A 17,043-nucleotide genomic window follows, 5' to 3' on the forward strand; every position below is an offset into this window, starting at 1 on the left:
TCTGCTGATGAAACTGCAAACTATTCTTCAGTACAGTTTTCTTCAATTGATTGCATCTCTTGACTCCTGGTCTTCATTCATCATATCTGGACTCATATCATATTCAGACTCAGGTTTAGAGTAGGTGTCAGACTCAGAAGTTAGGAGTACGTTTCAGGCACGACTCAAGAGGTAGCATCTCTGAGCTGTGTCAGGCACTTACCACTGGATGGAGACATGGGAATAGTGGGGATAGGGCAGCAGTAGCTCAGTGGTTAAGATGTTGGACTACTGATCAGAAGGTTTTGAGTTGCCACTGCTGGGCCCTTGAGCAAGGCCCTCAATCCTTAACTGCTTAGTTGTAAGTCACTCTGGATAAGAGCATCTGCCAAATGCCGTAAATGTAAGATTAAATGTAAGATTATATGTAATCTCACAGTTTGGGAAGGTTGCGTGATTACACGACGCAAAAGTATGATGATGCCTTTGAATCGAAACAATAGATCTCTACGGAACTATTCACACTGGACGCGGTCAGCAAGTAACTTGCAGTTTTATGTTTCAAACATAGCTAGCAATAAAGAGGCAAGTAATGTTAAGTACTGCAGCTTTAAAGTTACATGTAATGTTTTGGAAATTCTATTGTACTCCTCTTCTGATCTATGCATTGCAGCAAGGAGATCCCATGCTTTGTAAGATCTTTGAGAACCATAGCTTCAGCAGTTGGATGAAACCAAGAAGATGTCAAGAAATGGCTGAACTTTATTTGTGGTTAATCAGAATCATTTTGTTGATGACAGATGTACGATAGTTACACTGTCTATAATGATACTCCATTATAAAATGGTTTGGCATTATTTGATATGATTTATCTTGGTTTCATTTTGGTTTCACGTCACAAAACCCTGCAATTTTATCAGGGGTGTGTAGACATTTTACATACACTGTATAATGTGTGAGGATGACTGTTGGGATGAATACAGGAAGGAAAAAAGAGGGCAGATAAATTTATTGTATCAGAAATTAAGCTAAAAAAATCTTTATTTTAATCTTTAATTAAAAAACAAACTACACCATACATGATATAGATAAACATCCATGGTTAGTTGATTTGTTCTGAATAGTGTTGGAATAATTTAAAAGTTATCCTGGATATGTACATGTACATGTAACACAGAGTGTTTTAGTCCAAAAAGATATGTACAAATATCACAGTAATTATTAATACATTAATATGCACATGCTTCACTCTTTCTTGCTCTTTGTTGCGGTCTTTCTGGAACATTTGCGAAAGAACCAACTGCACGTTTTCACCAAGATGAACACAGCCAGTGTTATTATAGAGAGCAAAAAGGCTGCTACATCCAAGCAGTGGTACTGATACCATGTGAGGTTATGAGCTTCAACTCTCAGGTGCTTGGCCCCCTTATTGCGCATCACAAACTCAATCCAGAAGACGACCTGGTCTAGCGGCTTCATTGGTTGATCATGGTGGATTTGGGATAGCCTCATCATGCTCTCCTTGTAGCTGTGAAAAGAAACAAAATAGAAATCAAAAGTTTGTGTCATGTTGTGACACTTAAGCTCTGTTCACACGTGGCATTAACATGCGTCCTGGATGATTGGGTCACAAGTGGACAGCCGAGATGCATAGCTGTTCATACCTGGCATGATGAATGCATCTCCAGCAACCCCTTGATTGGATTTCACACATTTCTACGTTTCATATGCACCCTTAAAGTGATCTGAATCTTAAAGAGCCAAGTCGTATTGTAATCACAATATCAACTCACGATGGATTGTTAATGACATCGTCGACAGCCTGCTTCAAGTCGTTGGTCTCTATTTTGTTGAAGTCAAGCATAATAGCAACTCCCTTGGTTTTCATGTGATTTACATTGTCAGGCTGATCCGCAAACAGCGGCAGGCCCACCATGGGAACTCCATGATAAATCGCTTCATATATTCCATTAAGCCCACCATGGGTGATGAAGGCCTTGGTTTTAGGATGTCCTGCAGATACAAATCATTAGTGTATTACTTCAACAGAATGTGAAAGCATAGCTACACTGAAGATATTCCTTACCTAGTAAATCATTCTGGGGAATCCAGTCATAGAGTCTAGTATTAGAAGCAAGAGCTTCTGGTTTCTCGCCTGTGTATCGCCACAAGACCTGAAATTACACACAGGATAAAGATCTGAGAAACTTAAGAGTGATCTTATCCTGGTCTACGTCAACACCTACTGGAAATCTGCCTATTGACATTTTTATGGGACATGGAAGGAAACCAGAGAACCCAGAGGAACCCCAGGAGCTGTGACAGACTCTAATTATATTTATTTTGTCCAAATGATTTTCACTTAACGAATCAGTGAAACAGAGATGTAAGTGCCTCCTGACGCTTAAAATTCTTCATAAATTAAATTGTGGATAATGTATCAAGATGTGCATTATTAATTGTGTAAACTCAGACCTTTTGGGGAATCTGGCTGAGCGCTGAAGCGATGGTGTTCGCTTTCTCTTTGGTGAGGTTTTTTACTACGGAACCCATTGAAAACACTACAGTACCGTCATCTCCCGAGCTCTGCACGAAGTCCTCCATGTCCTATAAAGAACAAAATGCAAAATAATTAATGAGCCAGATGGCAGTGACTACACTGGAAGACTTGCACTATTGAACTTTTTCTTTTTTTGCCATTCATTTTCAATTCACTGATCAGTTTGAATATACTGTACTGTATAATCAAGTGTGATTTTCTTTGACAATATACTGAGGCGATATGGGCTTCATAAAACTGCAGTAAACAATTTGTGTGCTCGATGTTTTTATGGGGAAAAAAAAGGCTAGCACAAAGACAACGAACTCTTGACTTTTTATCCACAGTACAGTAACCGCACACCAGTGGTCTAGTAAAGGTTTCGTAATCACTCAAAGATCTGAAGTAAAGGTCAGTGAATTACACCTTTGTATGAGAATGACTCAGGATTTCAATGTTGTGTTAATCTCCTATTACAAAGGAATATGATGGCTACAAAAATAGAATAGTGTCAGACACGAGAATGAACTTACTTTTGGTAGAGGTTTTGCAGGCTTGCAATGTAAGCCACCCACAAATTTGAAGTTTGGGAGGAGTGGCCGTGGATACTCAAAGTCCCAATACATGCGGATTAACCAGATGTCAGCTTTGCCAATAGTTTCACATATTGTTGTGGGTTTGCCTGTGAAGTAGAGGAGGAAATATGGCATATTTTGTATCAGATTAGAGTCCAATATTTGTTTAATCTCATTCATCTTTATAGTATAAGCAATTTTTGGAGTTGTATTTTGCTATACAGTTCAGAGCACAGAGAGTTTATATAATTCAGAACGATCTTGAGCAGTTAAAAACTAAAAATGTTACAGTGCTACATCATACCGGTTATTTTGGTGAGTTGTTTATCAAAGAATAACGTTTTGTGAAGTATGATCATTACCGTGTGTCTGATGTATAGTAGCATTTTCTCTAAACGCCCTGTAAAGTGCCCCTGAGTAGCAGCTGCAGGTCTGCACTTATATAGCGCTTTTTTAACCTTAGAGGCTCTTCAAAGCACTTTACATTGGTTCTCATTCACCCATTCACACACACATTCACACACACAGACACTCACACACCAATGGTAGCAGAGCTACCTAATTATACCTTTTATCTTTATTTATCTATCATTATTGTCTTGCGGTAGATCATTAACACAGAGCCTGTTCAGGATGACTGTTGGAAAAGTTTTATAAGAGGTAATAAAATCACCTGAATATTTCTATCACAACATCTTCAAAGCTCATTCATTAATCGTCACTTTATCCTGGTTGGGGTCATGGTGGGCCAGAAACAAATACCAATAAGGCAGGAGCTCTCACCTAAATGATATGCCAGTTCATTGCATGCACACATATACTTTCACACATTCATTCATACCTAAAGGCAATTAGCATAGCAAATCTGCCAACATGCTCGTTTTTGGACAGTGGAAGGAAACAGAAAGACCTGGAGGAAACCCACGCAAACACACAGAGAACATGCAAAATTCTGCACAGACAGAAAACCAGATTAGGATTGAACCAGAGGACCTTGATCTGTGAGGAGACAATGCTACCCAGGGTTCCACTGTACCGCTCCAGAGCTTGTGTTTTAGATAATTAGCACTGTCAGACACAAGAAATAGACTTGAGGTGATTAGCTTAAATGTTGATCATTAAGCCTGTAAGCAAGTAAATTGTACTATTTCAGCAATACGCTTGCTGCATTCTTTTATGATGCGATATAGTGGTTACACGTAGTCTTGTGCTGAGGACAAGAACTAAACTGAGAGGTTTTAATTTTTTTCACAGTGATCTTCTTTTCTAAACCTGCAGCCTAAATGAAATCACAAATGACGGATTATCATTTACCCATGACTTCTGTGGCGAGGTGATCCCATTTCAGCTTGACCATTAGATTAAACATTATATCTTGAAAGACAATAAACAATATATTTTTCACTCTCTGTGGGAAATCCATGTGATCCGTGTAGCCCATGCCAACAGCTGGCACATAGGATGGTGGTGCCGGCAGCTGGCCACAGAGTCGCTCAATTAAACTCCCAAAACTGATCCTCACACTGTTGATGAACGGCAGGTTGAGCTTCTGTGCTAACAGTTCCCCACATATAGTCACAGGATCTGTCAGAAGAACATCAAACTTTTCCTTTCTCCACTTCTCCAGCAGATCTTCACGTGCAAAAAGCTCCCTGCATAGTACTTGATTCTGCTCGATTATATTGTCAATAATTTCAGTGAGCTTCAGAAAAGCCTGGATGTTGTTGGTATTTGGCAGGTCATACATCCAATAGTTTAAAAGCCTGTCCCAGTTGTCAATAACGTCCTTCTTGCTGTGAGGCACCTGTATGATCTCCACATTGTAGCCCGGAGACTGCTCTGTCATTACAGATGGTGTAGCACTGTGAGTAACTATGGTCACACTGTGTCCTCTCGTTATAAGCTCATCGATGATGATTTTCATGTAAAGCCAGTGACTGAATTCCGAAGGCCAGACGAGGATTTTCCCTGCTGTCACACACAGCAGAGTTTGGTTCAGACTGAGCAGGAAAAGAAGGCAGAGAGCAGCTCTCCCACGTGCACTCATGATTGCAGGATGATCAGCCTTGTAGCTCACACATGGAATAAGCCAGAGCACAAAACCTGCAAACCTCCACATCTATCACGTGAAAACAAAACTTTGACCTTTATTGTCAACAGCAGAGGAGATATCTGATTATGTGCACGTTGTGCTAGTGACTGTATTCACCAGGAAGCACCAGTACATTTCCACTGTGAGCCATTTCAGACAAGCTCAGCAGCAAAATTACTAAGCAGGTACAAGATCTGTTCCTCATCATTGTTGTAATAAAACAGTGACTAACCCATTTGTAACATTGGACATGGTCAAAAATATGGGGGTGTTTCAAGTTGCCCAAATAGTGTTTGCTTCAGACACGGTTAATGACCTTAGATAAATCATAGGGCCTTGGACAAATGTCATTATTGTCTTGTGGTAGATAATTAACACATAATCTGTTTAAGATGACTGTTGGAAAAGTTTTATAAGATAAGGATTGGGATGAACAAGGGAAGGGTGCATGTAATGTGTGAGGAAGATATGTAATGTGTGAGGAAAAGTGTTGGGATGAATAGAGGAGGGATTGGGATTAAGAAAATGAGGGTTGGGATTAAGAGGGCAGGTTTGGAATGGGTGAAGGTAAAAGGGGGATTAAGCGAAAAGATTGAAACAAAGAATCCACGGAAACTGAAGAAGCTGCTAGGAGGGGGCAGTTGGAGCGATGAAATTAGTAATTTGTGATCATTTATGTATAAAGGATTTTAAAAAAGAGCGCAGACAATTTTACTGTATCAGTAATTAAGATTGAAATTTTTTATTTTTTTCAATCTTTAATTAAAAAAACAAATCAAGTGTGATTTTCTTTACAATATACTAAGGCGATATGGGCTTCATAAAACTGCAGTAAACAATTTGTGTGCTAGATGTTTTTATGGGGAAAAAAAAGGCTAGCACAAAGACAACGAACTCTTGACTTTTTACCCACAGTACAGTAACCGCACACCAGTGGTCTAGTAAAGGTTTCGTAATCACTCAAAGATCTGAAGTAAAGGTCAGTGAATTACACCTTTGTATGAGTATGACTCAGGATTTCAATGTTGTGTTAATCTCCTATTACAAAGGAATATGATGGCTACAAAAATAGAATAGTGTCAGACACGAGAATGAACTTACTTTTGGTAGAGGTTTTGCAGGCTTGCAATGTAAGCCACCCACAAATTTGAAGTTTGGGAGGAGTGGCCGTGGATACTCAAAGTCCCAATACATGCGGATTAACCAGATGTCAGCTTTGCCAATAGTTTCACATATTGTTGTGGGTTTGCCTGTGAAGTAGAGGAGGAAATATGGCATATTTTGTATCAGATTAGAGTCCAATATTTGTTTAATCTCATTCATCTTTATAGTATAAGCAATTTTTGGAGTTGTATTTTGCTATACAGTTCAGAGCACAGAGAGTTTATATAATTCAGAACGATCTTGAGCAGTTAAAAACTAAAAATGTTACAGTGCTACATCATACCGGTTATTTTGGTGAGTTGTTTATCAAAGAATAACGTTTTGTGAAGTATGATCATTACCGTGTGTCTGATGTATAGTAGCATTTTCTCTAAACGCCCTGTAAATAGTTTAAAAGCCTGTCGAAGTTGTCAATAATGTCCTTCTTGCTGTGAGGCACCTGTATGATCTCCACATTGTAGCCCGGAGACTGCTCTGTCATTACAGATGGTGTAGCACTGTTAGTAACGATGGTCACACTGTGTCCTCTCGTTATAAGCTCATCGATGATGATTTTCATGTAAAGCCAGTGACTGAATTCCGAAGGCCAGACGAGGATTTTCCCTGCTGTCACACACAGCAGAGTTTGGTTCAGACTGAGCAGGAAAAGAAGGCAGAGAGCAGCTCTCCCACGTGCACTCATGATTGCAGGATGATCAGCCTTCTAGCTCACACATGGAATAAGCCAGAGCACAAAACCTGCAAACCTCCACATCTATCACGTGAAAACAAAACTTTGACCTTTATTCCCAACAGCAGAGGAGATATCTAATTATGTGCACGTTGTGCTAGTGACTGTATTCACCAGGAAGCACCAGTACATTTCCACTGTGAGCCATTTCAGACAAGCTCAGCAGCAAAATTACTAAGCAGGTACAAGATCTGTTCCTCATCATTGTTGTAATAAAACAGTGACTAACCCATTTGTAACATTGGACATGGTCAAAAATATGGGAGTGTTTCAAGTTGCCCAAATAGTGTTTGCTTCAGACATGGTTAATGACCTTAGATAAATCATAGGGCCTTGGACAAATGTCATTATTGTCTTGTGGTGGATCATTAACATAGAATCTGTTTAAGATGACTGTTGGAAAAGTTTATAAGAGATGTGAGGGAAATGATTAATTTTTACTTCGTAATAGTTTTGTTCTTGTTCTGTTCATGTTCATCAGAGGATAACGTCAAAGAACGTCATGTCATGTCATTTAGATTAGTACAGAATGTTTATCTGCTTACAGAGACACAAACATGTTTTTCTGTTAAGGGTTCAACCCTGAAACAAAGCCTGTTTGAACTGCCTCAAACTACTCCTTTTCGGTACATAGAAGTGTATCGTGCCCTGCTCTTCATATATATATATATATATATATATATATATATATATAGTAGATGCTCAGCACAGCACCTTAGAGCGCTCTCATTCTTCTCTCCTGTATACATCCTTCTGTAATAAACTTTTTTGTCTAATTTCCACCACAGAGGGAATAAGATTACCTGAATGTTTCTATCACAATGTATGAACATTTTCCAAACTCATGTTCATTCATTCATTTTCACTAACTACTTTAATCTGGTCAGGCTCAGGGTGGGACAGAAACTTATCCCAGCAACCCTGGGTGCAAGGCAAAAGCTTTCACCTGGATGGGATGTGTCATGGATATGCTGAAATAGGCAGTGGACCACGATTCCCATCAGCCACTGCACCTCACATGATCACATCAAATGACTGTTTGCACCTGTTTCTTGTTTTGGTTTAATTAGCACTTTTGTATAAGTCATGTTTTGCAGCGCACACACCATCTTGTCTTATGTTGCTGTTTAGTTGTCTAGTTCCTTAGTCCTTATATTTCTCTCTGCCTAGAGTTCATGTTCTGTATGTTTAGTCTACTGTGTTTGTTAGTTTTCATTAAAATCAAATGGTAAATGGTCTGCACTTATATAGTGCCTTTTAATCTTAGAGGTTCTACAAAGCACTTTTGTTTCTCATTCACCCATTCACACATACAGAGTTGCCATGCAAGGTGCTAGCCCGCCATTAGGAGCAACTTGGGGTTCAATGTCTTGCCCAAGGACTCTTCGGCATGCGGAGGGGCCAGTGGATTGAACTGGACAACCCGCTCTACCACCTGAGCCACAGCTGCCCACATCTGCACTTGCATCCACCTTTGCCTCCATATCATGACAGAACACAAGACTGAAATTATGGATGCAGCAGACTTCTTCAGTGTCCAAGAGACTCTCCTGGAGAGGAACCGCCTGAGGTGGGAGCAAGAGTGGAATGGAGCTTGTGTCAGGGTCACTCAGCAATGGTTCCATGCCATGTGCCCCCTCAGGAAAGGTGTAAGGTGTCAATAATGTCCAGAAAACCTGCGATCCTTAATATCCACCACATCATCTTAATTCCCAACAGCACAACAGATATCTGACCACATAGAAACACAAAACTGACCTGGAGAAACATCAGGTGGAGTTCAAGTTGTTGATTTCATAGAGTTTCTCTGCATGGACTTACCATATCTGTGGGGGATTCCTCTGGGTTCTTTGTGCAATAGAGCTGTCCAGAGAGGCAGATTAGAAAATGATTGGGATGAACAAGGGAAGGGTGCATGTAATGTGTGAGGAAGATATGTAATGTGTGAGGAAAAGTGTTGGGATGAATATAGGAGGGATTGGGATTAAGAAAATGAGGGTTGGGATTAAGATGGCAGGTTTGGAATGGGTGAAGGTAAAAGGGAGATTAAGCAAAAAGATTCGAACAAAGAATCCACGGAAGCTGAAGAAGCTACTAGGAGGGGGCAGTTGGAGTGATGAAATTAGTAATTTGTGATCATTTATGTATAAAGGATTTTAAAAAAGAGCGCAGACAATTTTACTGTATCAGTAATTAAGATTGAAATTTTTAATTTTTTTCAATCTTTAATTAAAAAAACAAAGCCACACTATACATGATGCAGATAAAAATCTCTGTTTAATTGCTTTGTTCTCAATAGTGTTGGAATCATTTAAAAGTAAACCTGGACATACAGTACTATACTGCACTGTATGAACAGTAAAAACCTCCGGAATGTATAATGTACATGTAACAGTGTGTGTTATTCCTAAAATCTATGTCAAAATATCACAGTACTTATTAATACATTCATATATGCATGCTTCACTCTTTCTTCCTCTTAGCTGGAGTCTTTCTGAAACATTTACAGAAGAACCAACTGCATGTTTTCACAAAGATGAACACGACTAGTGCGATTACAGAAAGCAAAAAGGCTGCCACGTCCAAGCAGTGGTACTGATACCACGTGAGGTTATGGGCTTCGACCCTCAGGTGCTTGGCCCCCTTATTGCGCATCACAAACTCAATCCAGAAGACGGCTTGGTCTAGCGGCTTCATTGGTTGATCGTGGTGGATTCGGGATAGTCTCATCATGCTCTTCTTGTAGCTGTGGAAAGAAATGGAATAACAAGAAATCTTTCTAGGATGTGTAAAGGCTGAGAGAAGTTTGAATGATTGAAACAATTGCTCTTAGAGTATCTTCAAATTTGGTGACGTAAAATAAAATGATAAATAGACAAACGAATTAGAGTGACAGTGCAAGTGGTTCAATTTGATTGAATCAGAAAGGTGCAATTATACAGGTGAAGGTGTGAGCCAACGCTTATGGAAATCACAATATCAACTCACGATGGATTGTTAATGACATCATCGACAGCCTGCTTCAAGTCGTTGGTCTCTATTTTGTTGAAGTCAAGCATAACAGCAGCTCCCTTGGTTTTCATGTGATTTACATTGTCAGGCTGATCTGCAAACAGCGGCAGGCCCACCATGGGAACTCCATGATAAATCGCTTCATATATTCCATTAAGCCCACCATGGGTGATGAAGGCCTTGGTTTTAGGATGTCCTGCAGATACAAATCATTAGTGTATTACTTCAACAGAATGTGAAAGCATAGCTACACTGAAGATATTCCTTACCTAGTAAATCATTCTGGGGAATCCAGTCATAGAGTCTAGTATTAGAAGCAAGAGTTTCTGGTTTCTCGCCTGTGTATCGCCACAAGACCTGAAATTACACACAGGATAAAGATCTGAGAAACTTAAGAGTGATCTTATCCTGGTCTAGGTCAACACCTACTGGAAATTTAGAGTAGCCAATCTGCCTATTGATATTTTTATGGGACGTGGAAGGAAACCAGAGAACCCAGAGGAACCCCAGGAGCTGTGACAGACTCTAATTATATTTATTTTGTCCAAATGATTTTCACTTAACGAATCAATGAAACAGTGTTGTAAGTGCCTCCTGACGCTTAAAATCCTTCATAATTAAATTGTGGATTAAATATCAAGATGTGCATTATTAATTGTGTAAACTCAGACCTTTTGGGGAATCTGGCCGAGCACTGAAGCGATGGTGTTCGCTCTCTCTTTGGTGAGGTTTTTAACCATGGAACCCATTGAAAACACTACAATACCATCATCTCCCGAGCTCTGCACGAAGTCCTCCATGTCCTATAAAAAAAAAAGCAAAATAATTAATGAGCCAGATGGCAGTGACTACACTGGAAGACTTGCACTATTGAACTTTTTCTTTTTTTGCCATTCATTTTCAATTCATTGATCAGTTTGAATATACTGTACTGTATAATCAAGTGTGATTTTCTTTGACAATATACTGAGGCGGTATGGGCTTAATAAAACTGCAGTAAACAATTTGTGTGCTAGATGTTTTTATGGGGGAAAAAAAAGGCTAGCACAAAGACAACGAACTCTTGACTTTTTACCCACAGTACAGTAACCGCACACCAGTGGTCTAGTAAAGGTTTCGTAATCACTCAAAGATCTGAAGTAAAGGTCAGTGAATTACACCTTTGTATGAGAATGACTCAGGATTTCAATGTTGTGTTAATCTCCTATTACAAAGGAATCGGATGGCTACAAAAATAGAATAGTGTCAGACACGAGAATGAACTTACTTTTGGTAGAGGTTTTGCAGGCTTGCAATGTAAGCCACCCACAAATTTGAAGTTTGGGAGGAGTGGCCGTGGATATTCATAGTCCCAATACGTGCGGACTAACCAGATGTCAGCTTTGCCAATAGTTTCACATATTGTTGTAGGTTTACCTGTGAAGTACAGGTGCAAACATGGCATATTTTGTATCAGATTAGAGTCCAATATTTGTTTAATCTCATTCATCTTTATAGTATAAGCAATTTTTGGAGTTGTATTTTGCTATACAGTTCAGAGCAAAGAGAGTTTATATAATTGAGAACAATCTTGTTGAGCAGTTAAAAATTAAAAATGTTACAGTGCTACGTCATACCGGTTATTTTGGTGAGTTGTTTATCATAGTTTAATGTTTTGTGAAGTATGATCATTACCGTGTGTCCGATGTATAGTAGCATTTTCTCTAAACGCCCTGTAAAGTGCCCCTGAGTAGCAGCTGCAGGTCTGCACTTATATAGCGCTTTTTTAACCTTAGAGGCTCTTCAAAGCACTTTACATTGGTTCTCGTTCACACATTCACACACACATTCACACACACAGACACTCACACACCAATGGTAGCAGAGCTACCTAATTATACCTTTTATCTTTATTTATCTATCATTATTGTCTTGCGATAGATCATTAACACAGAGCCTGTTCAGGCTGACTGTTGGAAAAGTTTTATAAGAGGTAATAAAATCACCTGAATATTTCTATCACAACATCTTCAAAGCTCATTCATTAATCGTCACTTTATCCTGGTTGGGGTCATGGTGGGCCAGAAACAAATACCAATAAGGCAGGAGCTCTCACCTAAATGATATGCCAGTTCATTGTATGCACACATATACGTTCACACATTCATTCATACCTAAAGGCAATTTAGCATAGCAAGTCTGCCTACATGCTCGTTTTTGGACAGTGGAAGGAAACAGAAAGACCTGGAGGAAACCCACGCAAACACACAGAGATCATGCGAAATTCTGCACAGACAGAAAACCAGATTAGGATTGAACCAGAGGACCTTGATCTGTGAGGAGACAATGCTACCCAGTGTTCCACTGTACCGCTCCAGAGCTTGTGTTTTGGATAATTAGCACTGTCAGACACAAGAAATAGACTTGAGGTGATTAGCTTAAATGTTGAACATTAAGCCTGTAAGCAAGTAAATTGTACTATTTCAGCAATACGCTTGCTGCATTCTTTTCTGATGCGATATACTGGTTACACGTAGTCTTGTGCTGAGGACAAGAATTAAACTGAGAGGTTTTAATTTTTTTCACAGTGATCTTCTTTTCTAAACCTGCAGCCTAAATGAAATCACAAATGACGGATTATCATTTACCCATGACTTCTGTGGCGAGGTGATCCCATTTCAGCTTGACCATTAAATTATACATTATATCTTGAAAGATAATAAACAATATATTTTTCACTCTCTGTGGGAAATCCATGTGATCCGTGTAGCCCATGCCAACAGCTGGCACATAGGATGGTGGTGTCGGCAGCTGACCACAGAATCGCTCAATAAAACTTGCAAAACTGATCCTCACACTGTTGATGAATGGCAGGTTGAGCTTCTGTGCTAACAGTTCCCCACATATAGTCACAGGATCTGTCAGAAGAACATCAAACTTTTCCTTTCTCCACTTCTCCAGCAGATCTTCACGTGCAAAAAGCGCTCTGCATAGTACTTGATTCTGCTCGAACATAATGTCAATAATTTCAGTGAGCTTCAGAAAAGCCTGGATGTTGTTGGTATTTGGCAGGTCATACATCCAATAGTTCAAAAGCCTGTCCAAGTTGTCAATAACGTCCTTCTTGCTGTGAGGCACCTGTATGATCTCCACATTGTAGCCCGGAGACTGCTCTGTCATTACAGATGGTGTAGCACTGTTAGTAACGATGGTCACACTGTGTCCTCTCGTTATAAGCTCATCGATGATGATTTTCATGTTAAGCCAGTGACTGAATTCCGAAGGCCAGACGAGGATTTTCCCTGCTGTCACACACAGCAGAGTTTGGTTCAGACTGAGCAGGAACAGAAGGCAGAGAGCAGCTCTCCCACGTGCACTCATGATTGCAGGATGACCAGCCTTCTAGCTCACACATGGAATAAGCCAGAGCACAAAACCTGCAAACCTCCACATCTATCACGTGAAAACAAAACTTTGACCTGTATTTCCCACAAGAGGAGGTGTCTGATTATGTGCACGTTGTGCTAGTGACTGTATTCACCAGGAAGCACCAGTACATTTCCACTGTGAGCCATTTCAGACAAGCTCAGCAGCAAAATTACTAAGCTTTTTAACCTTAGAGGCTCTTCAAAGCACTTTACATTGGTTCTCATTCACACATTCACACACACATTCACACACACAGACACTCACACACCAATGGTAGCAGAGCTACCTAATTATACCTCTTATCTAATGACCTTAGAGACATCGTGGGGCCTTGGACAAATGTCATTATTGTCTTGTGGTAGATCATTAACACAGAGCCTGTTCAGGATGACTGTTGGAAAAGTTTTATAAGAGGTAATAAAATCACCTGAATATTTCTATCACAACGTGTCAACATCTTCAAAGCTCATTCATTAATCGTCACTTTATCCTGGTTGGGGTCATGGTGGGCCAGAAACAAATACCAATAAGGCAGGAGCTCTCACCTAAATGATATGCCAGTTCATTGCATGCACACATATACGTTCACACATTCATTCATACCTAAAGGCAATTTAGCATAGCAAGTCTGCCTACATACTCATTTTTGGACAGTGGAAGGAAACAGAAAGACCTGGAGGAAACTCACACAAACACACAGAGAACATGCAAAATTCTGCACAGACAGAAAACCAGATTAGGATTGAACCAGAGGACCTTGATCTGTGAGGAGACAATGCTACCCAGGGTTCCACTGTACCGCTCCAGAGCTTGTGTTTTAGATAATTAGCACTGTCAGACACAAGAAATAGACTTGAGGTGATTAGCTTAAATGTTGAACATTACTGTAAACAAGTAAATTGTACTATTTCAGCAATACGCTTGCTGCATTCTTTTCTGATGCGATATAGTGGTTACACGTAGTCTTGTGCTGAGGACAAGAACTAAACTGAGAGGTTTTAATTTTTTTTACAGTGATCTTCTTTTCTAAACCTGCAGCCTAAATGAAATCACAAATGACGGATTATCATTTACCCATGACTTCTGTGGCGAGGTGATCCCATTTCAACTTGGCCATTAGATTATACATTATATCTTGAAAGACAATAAACAATATATTTTTCATTCTCTGTGGGAAATCCATGTGATCCGTGTAGCCCATGCCAACAGCTGGCACATAGGATGGTGGTGTCGGCAGCTGACCACAGAATCGCTCAATAAAACTTGCAAAACTGATCCTCACACTGTTGATGAACGGCAGGTTGAGCTTCTGTGCTAACAGTTCCCCACATATAGTCACAGGATCTGTCAGAAGAACATCAAACTTTTCCTTTCTCCACTTCTCCAGCAGATCTTCACGTGCAAAAAGCTCCCTGCATAGTACTTGATTCTGCTCGATTATATTGTCAATAATTTCAGTGAGCTTCAGAAAAGCCTGGATGTTGTTGGTATTTGGCAGGTCATACATCCAATAGTTTAAAAGCCTGTCCCAGTTGTCAATAACGTCCTTCTTGCTGTGAGGCACCTGTATGATCTCCACATTGTAGCCCGGAGACTGCTCTGTCATTACAGATGGTGTAGCACTGTGAGTAACTATGGTCACACTGTGTCCTCTCGTTATAAGCTCATCGATGATGATTTTCATGTAAAGCCAGTGACTGAATTCCGAAGGCCAGACGAGGATTTTCCCTGCTGTCACACACAGCAGAGTTTGGTTCAGACTGAGCAGGAAAAGAAGGCAGAGAGCAGCTCTCCCACGTGCACTCATGATTGCAGGATGATCAGCCTTGTAGCTCACACATGGAATAAGCCAGAGCACAAAACCTGCAAACCTCCACATCTATCACGTGAAAACAAAACTTTGACCTTTATTGTCAACAGCAGAGGAGATATCTGATTATGTGCACGTTGTGCTAGTGACTGTATTCACCAGGAAGCACCAGTACATTTCCACTGTGAGCCATTTCAGACAAGCTCAGCAGCAAAATTACTAAGCAGGTACAAGATCTGTTCCTCATCATTGTTGTAATAAAACAGTGACTAACCCATTTGTAACATTGGACATGGTCAAAAATATGGGGGTGTTTCAAGTTGCCCAAATAGTGTTTGCTTCAGACACGGTTAATGACCTTAGATAAATCATAGGGCCTTGGACAAATGTCATTATTGTCTTGTGGTAGATAATTAACACATAATCTGTTTAAGATGACTGTTGGAAAAGTTTTATAAGATAAGGATTGGGATGAACAAGGGAAGGGTGCATGTAATGTGTGAGGAAGATATGTAATGTGTGAGGAAAAGTGTTGGGATGAATAGAGGAGGGATTGGGATTAAGAAAATGAGGGTTGGGATTAAGAGGGCAGGTTTGGAATGGGTGAAGGTAAAAGGGGGATTAAGCGAAAAGATTGAAACAAAGAATCCACGGAAACTGAAGAAGCTACTAGGAGGGGGCAGTTGGAGCGATGAAATTAGTAATTTGTGATCATTTATGTATAAAGGATTTTAAAAAAGAGCGCAGACAATTTTACTGTATCAGTAATTAAGATTGAAATTTTTTATTTTTTTCAATCTTTAATTAAAAAAACAAATCAAGTGTGATTTTCTTTACAATATACTAAGGCGATATGGGCTTCATAAAACTGCAGTAAACAATTTGTGTGCTAGATGTTTTTATGGGGAAAAAAAAGGCTAGCACAAAGACAACGAACTCTTGACTTTTTACCCACAGTACAGTAACCGCACACCAGTGGTCTAGTAAAGGTTTCGTAATCACTCAAAGATCTGAAGTAAAGGTCAGTGAATTACACCTTTGTATGAGTATGACTCAGGATTTCAATGTTGTGTTAATCTCCTATTACAAAGGAATATGATGGCTACAAAAATAGAATAGTGTCAGACACGAGAATGAACTTACTTTTGGTAGAGGTTTTGCAGGCTTGCAATGTAAGCCACCCACAAATTTGAAGTTTGGGAGGAGTGGCCGTGGATACTCAAAGTCCCAATACATGCGGATTAACCAGATGTCAGCTTTGCCAATAGTTTCACATATTGTTGTGGGTTTGCCTGTGAAGTAGAGGAGGAAATATGGCATATTTTGTATCAGATTAGAGTCCAATATTTGTTTAATCTCATTCATCTTTATAGTATAAGCAATTTTTGGAGTTGTATTTTGCTATACAGTTCAGAGCACAGAGAGTTTATATAATTCAGAACGATCTTGAGCAGTTAAAAACTAAAAATGTTACAGTGCTACATCATACCGGTTATTTTGGTGAGTTGTTTATCAAAGAATAACGTTTTGTGAAGTATGATCATTACCGTGTGTCTGATGTATAGTAGCATTTTCTCTAAACGCCCTGTAAATAGTTTAAAAGCCTGTCGAAGTTGTCAATAATGTCCTTCTTGCTGTGAGGCACCTGTATGATCTCCACATTGTAGCCCGGAGACTGCTCTGTCATTACAGATGGTGTAGCACTGTTAGTAACGATGGTCACACTGTGTCCTC

At 39.7% G+C, this 17,043-nt stretch overlaps 2 protein-coding genes across 7 annotated transcripts; both read right to left on the bottom strand.

The window, feature by feature from the left end:
• Positions 1-1,002: 1,002 nt before the first annotated feature.
• On the bottom strand, positions 1,003-7,272 carry LOC128603912 (UDP-glucuronosyltransferase 2A1). 4 transcript variants are annotated; one of them, XM_053618684.1, is made up of 7 exons: positions 6,691-7,272; positions 6,287-6,435; positions 3,052-3,200; positions 2,455-2,586; positions 2,066-2,153; positions 1,773-1,992; positions 1,003-1,507 (listed from the first exon to the last, which is right to left on the bottom strand). In XM_053618684.1, the coding sequence occupies exons 3-7, from the start codon at positions 3,142-3,144 to the stop codon at positions 1,225-1,227; spliced, it is 816 nt and encodes a 271-aa protein (XP_053474659.1). In that variant the 5' UTR covers positions 3,145-3,200; positions 6,287-6,435; positions 6,691-7,272; the 3' UTR covers positions 1,003-1,224. The 4 variants fall into 4 exon arrangements, with proteins under 4 accessions (XP_053474659.1, XP_053474658.1, XP_053474660.1 ...); XM_053618683.1 differs by lacking the exons at positions 6,287-6,435; positions 6,691-7,272 and adding an exon at positions 4,408-5,566; XM_053618685.1 differs by lacking the exons at positions 6,287-6,435; positions 6,691-7,272 and adding an exon at positions 3,767-4,050.
• Positions 7,273-9,337: 2,065 nt separating this feature from the next.
• Positions 9,338-16,424, bottom strand: LOC128603914 (UDP-glucuronosyltransferase 2A2). 3 transcript variants are annotated; one of them, XM_053618690.1, is made up of 7 exons: positions 14,574-14,686; positions 14,188-14,330; positions 11,359-11,507; positions 10,763-10,894; positions 10,361-10,448; positions 10,068-10,287; positions 9,338-9,825 (listed from the first exon to the last, which is right to left on the bottom strand). In XM_053618690.1, the coding sequence occupies exons 1-7, from the start codon at positions 14,600-14,602 to the stop codon at positions 9,543-9,545; spliced, it is 1,044 nt and encodes a 347-aa protein (XP_053474665.1). In that variant the 5' UTR covers positions 14,603-14,686; the 3' UTR covers positions 9,338-9,542. The 3 variants fall into 3 exon arrangements, with proteins under 3 accessions (XP_053474665.1, XP_053474662.1, XP_053474663.1); XM_053618687.1 differs by lacking the exon at positions 14,188-14,330 and having other exon boundaries at positions 14,574-16,424; XM_053618688.1 differs by lacking the exons at positions 14,188-14,330; positions 14,574-14,686 and adding an exon at positions 12,719-13,871.
• Positions 16,425-17,043: the final 619 nt, after the last annotated feature.

Source organism: Ictalurus furcatus, chromosome 28 (assembly GCF_023375685.1).
Source record: "Ictalurus furcatus strain D&B chromosome 28, Billie_1.0, whole genome shotgun sequence".
Classification (NCBI taxonomy): domain Eukaryota; kingdom Metazoa; phylum Chordata; class Actinopteri; order Siluriformes; family Ictaluridae; genus Ictalurus; species Ictalurus furcatus.

Bases quoted from the DNA above. Each gene is read 5' to 3' on its own strand.
- LOC128603912 (XM_053618683.1), bottom strand. From the start codon at position 5,212: ATGTGGAGGTTTGCAGGTTTTGTGCTCTGGCTTATTCCATGTGTGAGC. The intron at 3,201-4,407 runs GTAAATGATAAT...TCTACTTCACAG, and splicing joins CCTCGCCACAGAAGTCATGG to GCAAACCCACAACAATATGT. The intron at 2,587-3,051 runs GTAAGTTCATTC...TGTTCTTTATAG, and splicing joins CTGCAAAACCTCTACCAAAA to GACATGGAGGACTTCGTGCA.
- LOC128603914 (XM_053618687.1), bottom strand. From the start codon at position 15,378: ATGTGGAGGTTTGCAGGTTTTGTGCTCTGGCTTATTCCATGTGTGAGC. The intron at 11,508-14,573 runs GTAAATGATAAT...TGTACTTCACAG, and splicing joins CCTCGCCACAGAAGTCATGG to GTAAACCTACAACAATATGT. The intron at 10,288-10,360 runs GTAAGGAATATC...TTGTATCTGCAG, and splicing joins TCCCCAGAATGATTTACTAG to GACATCCTAAAACCAAGGCC.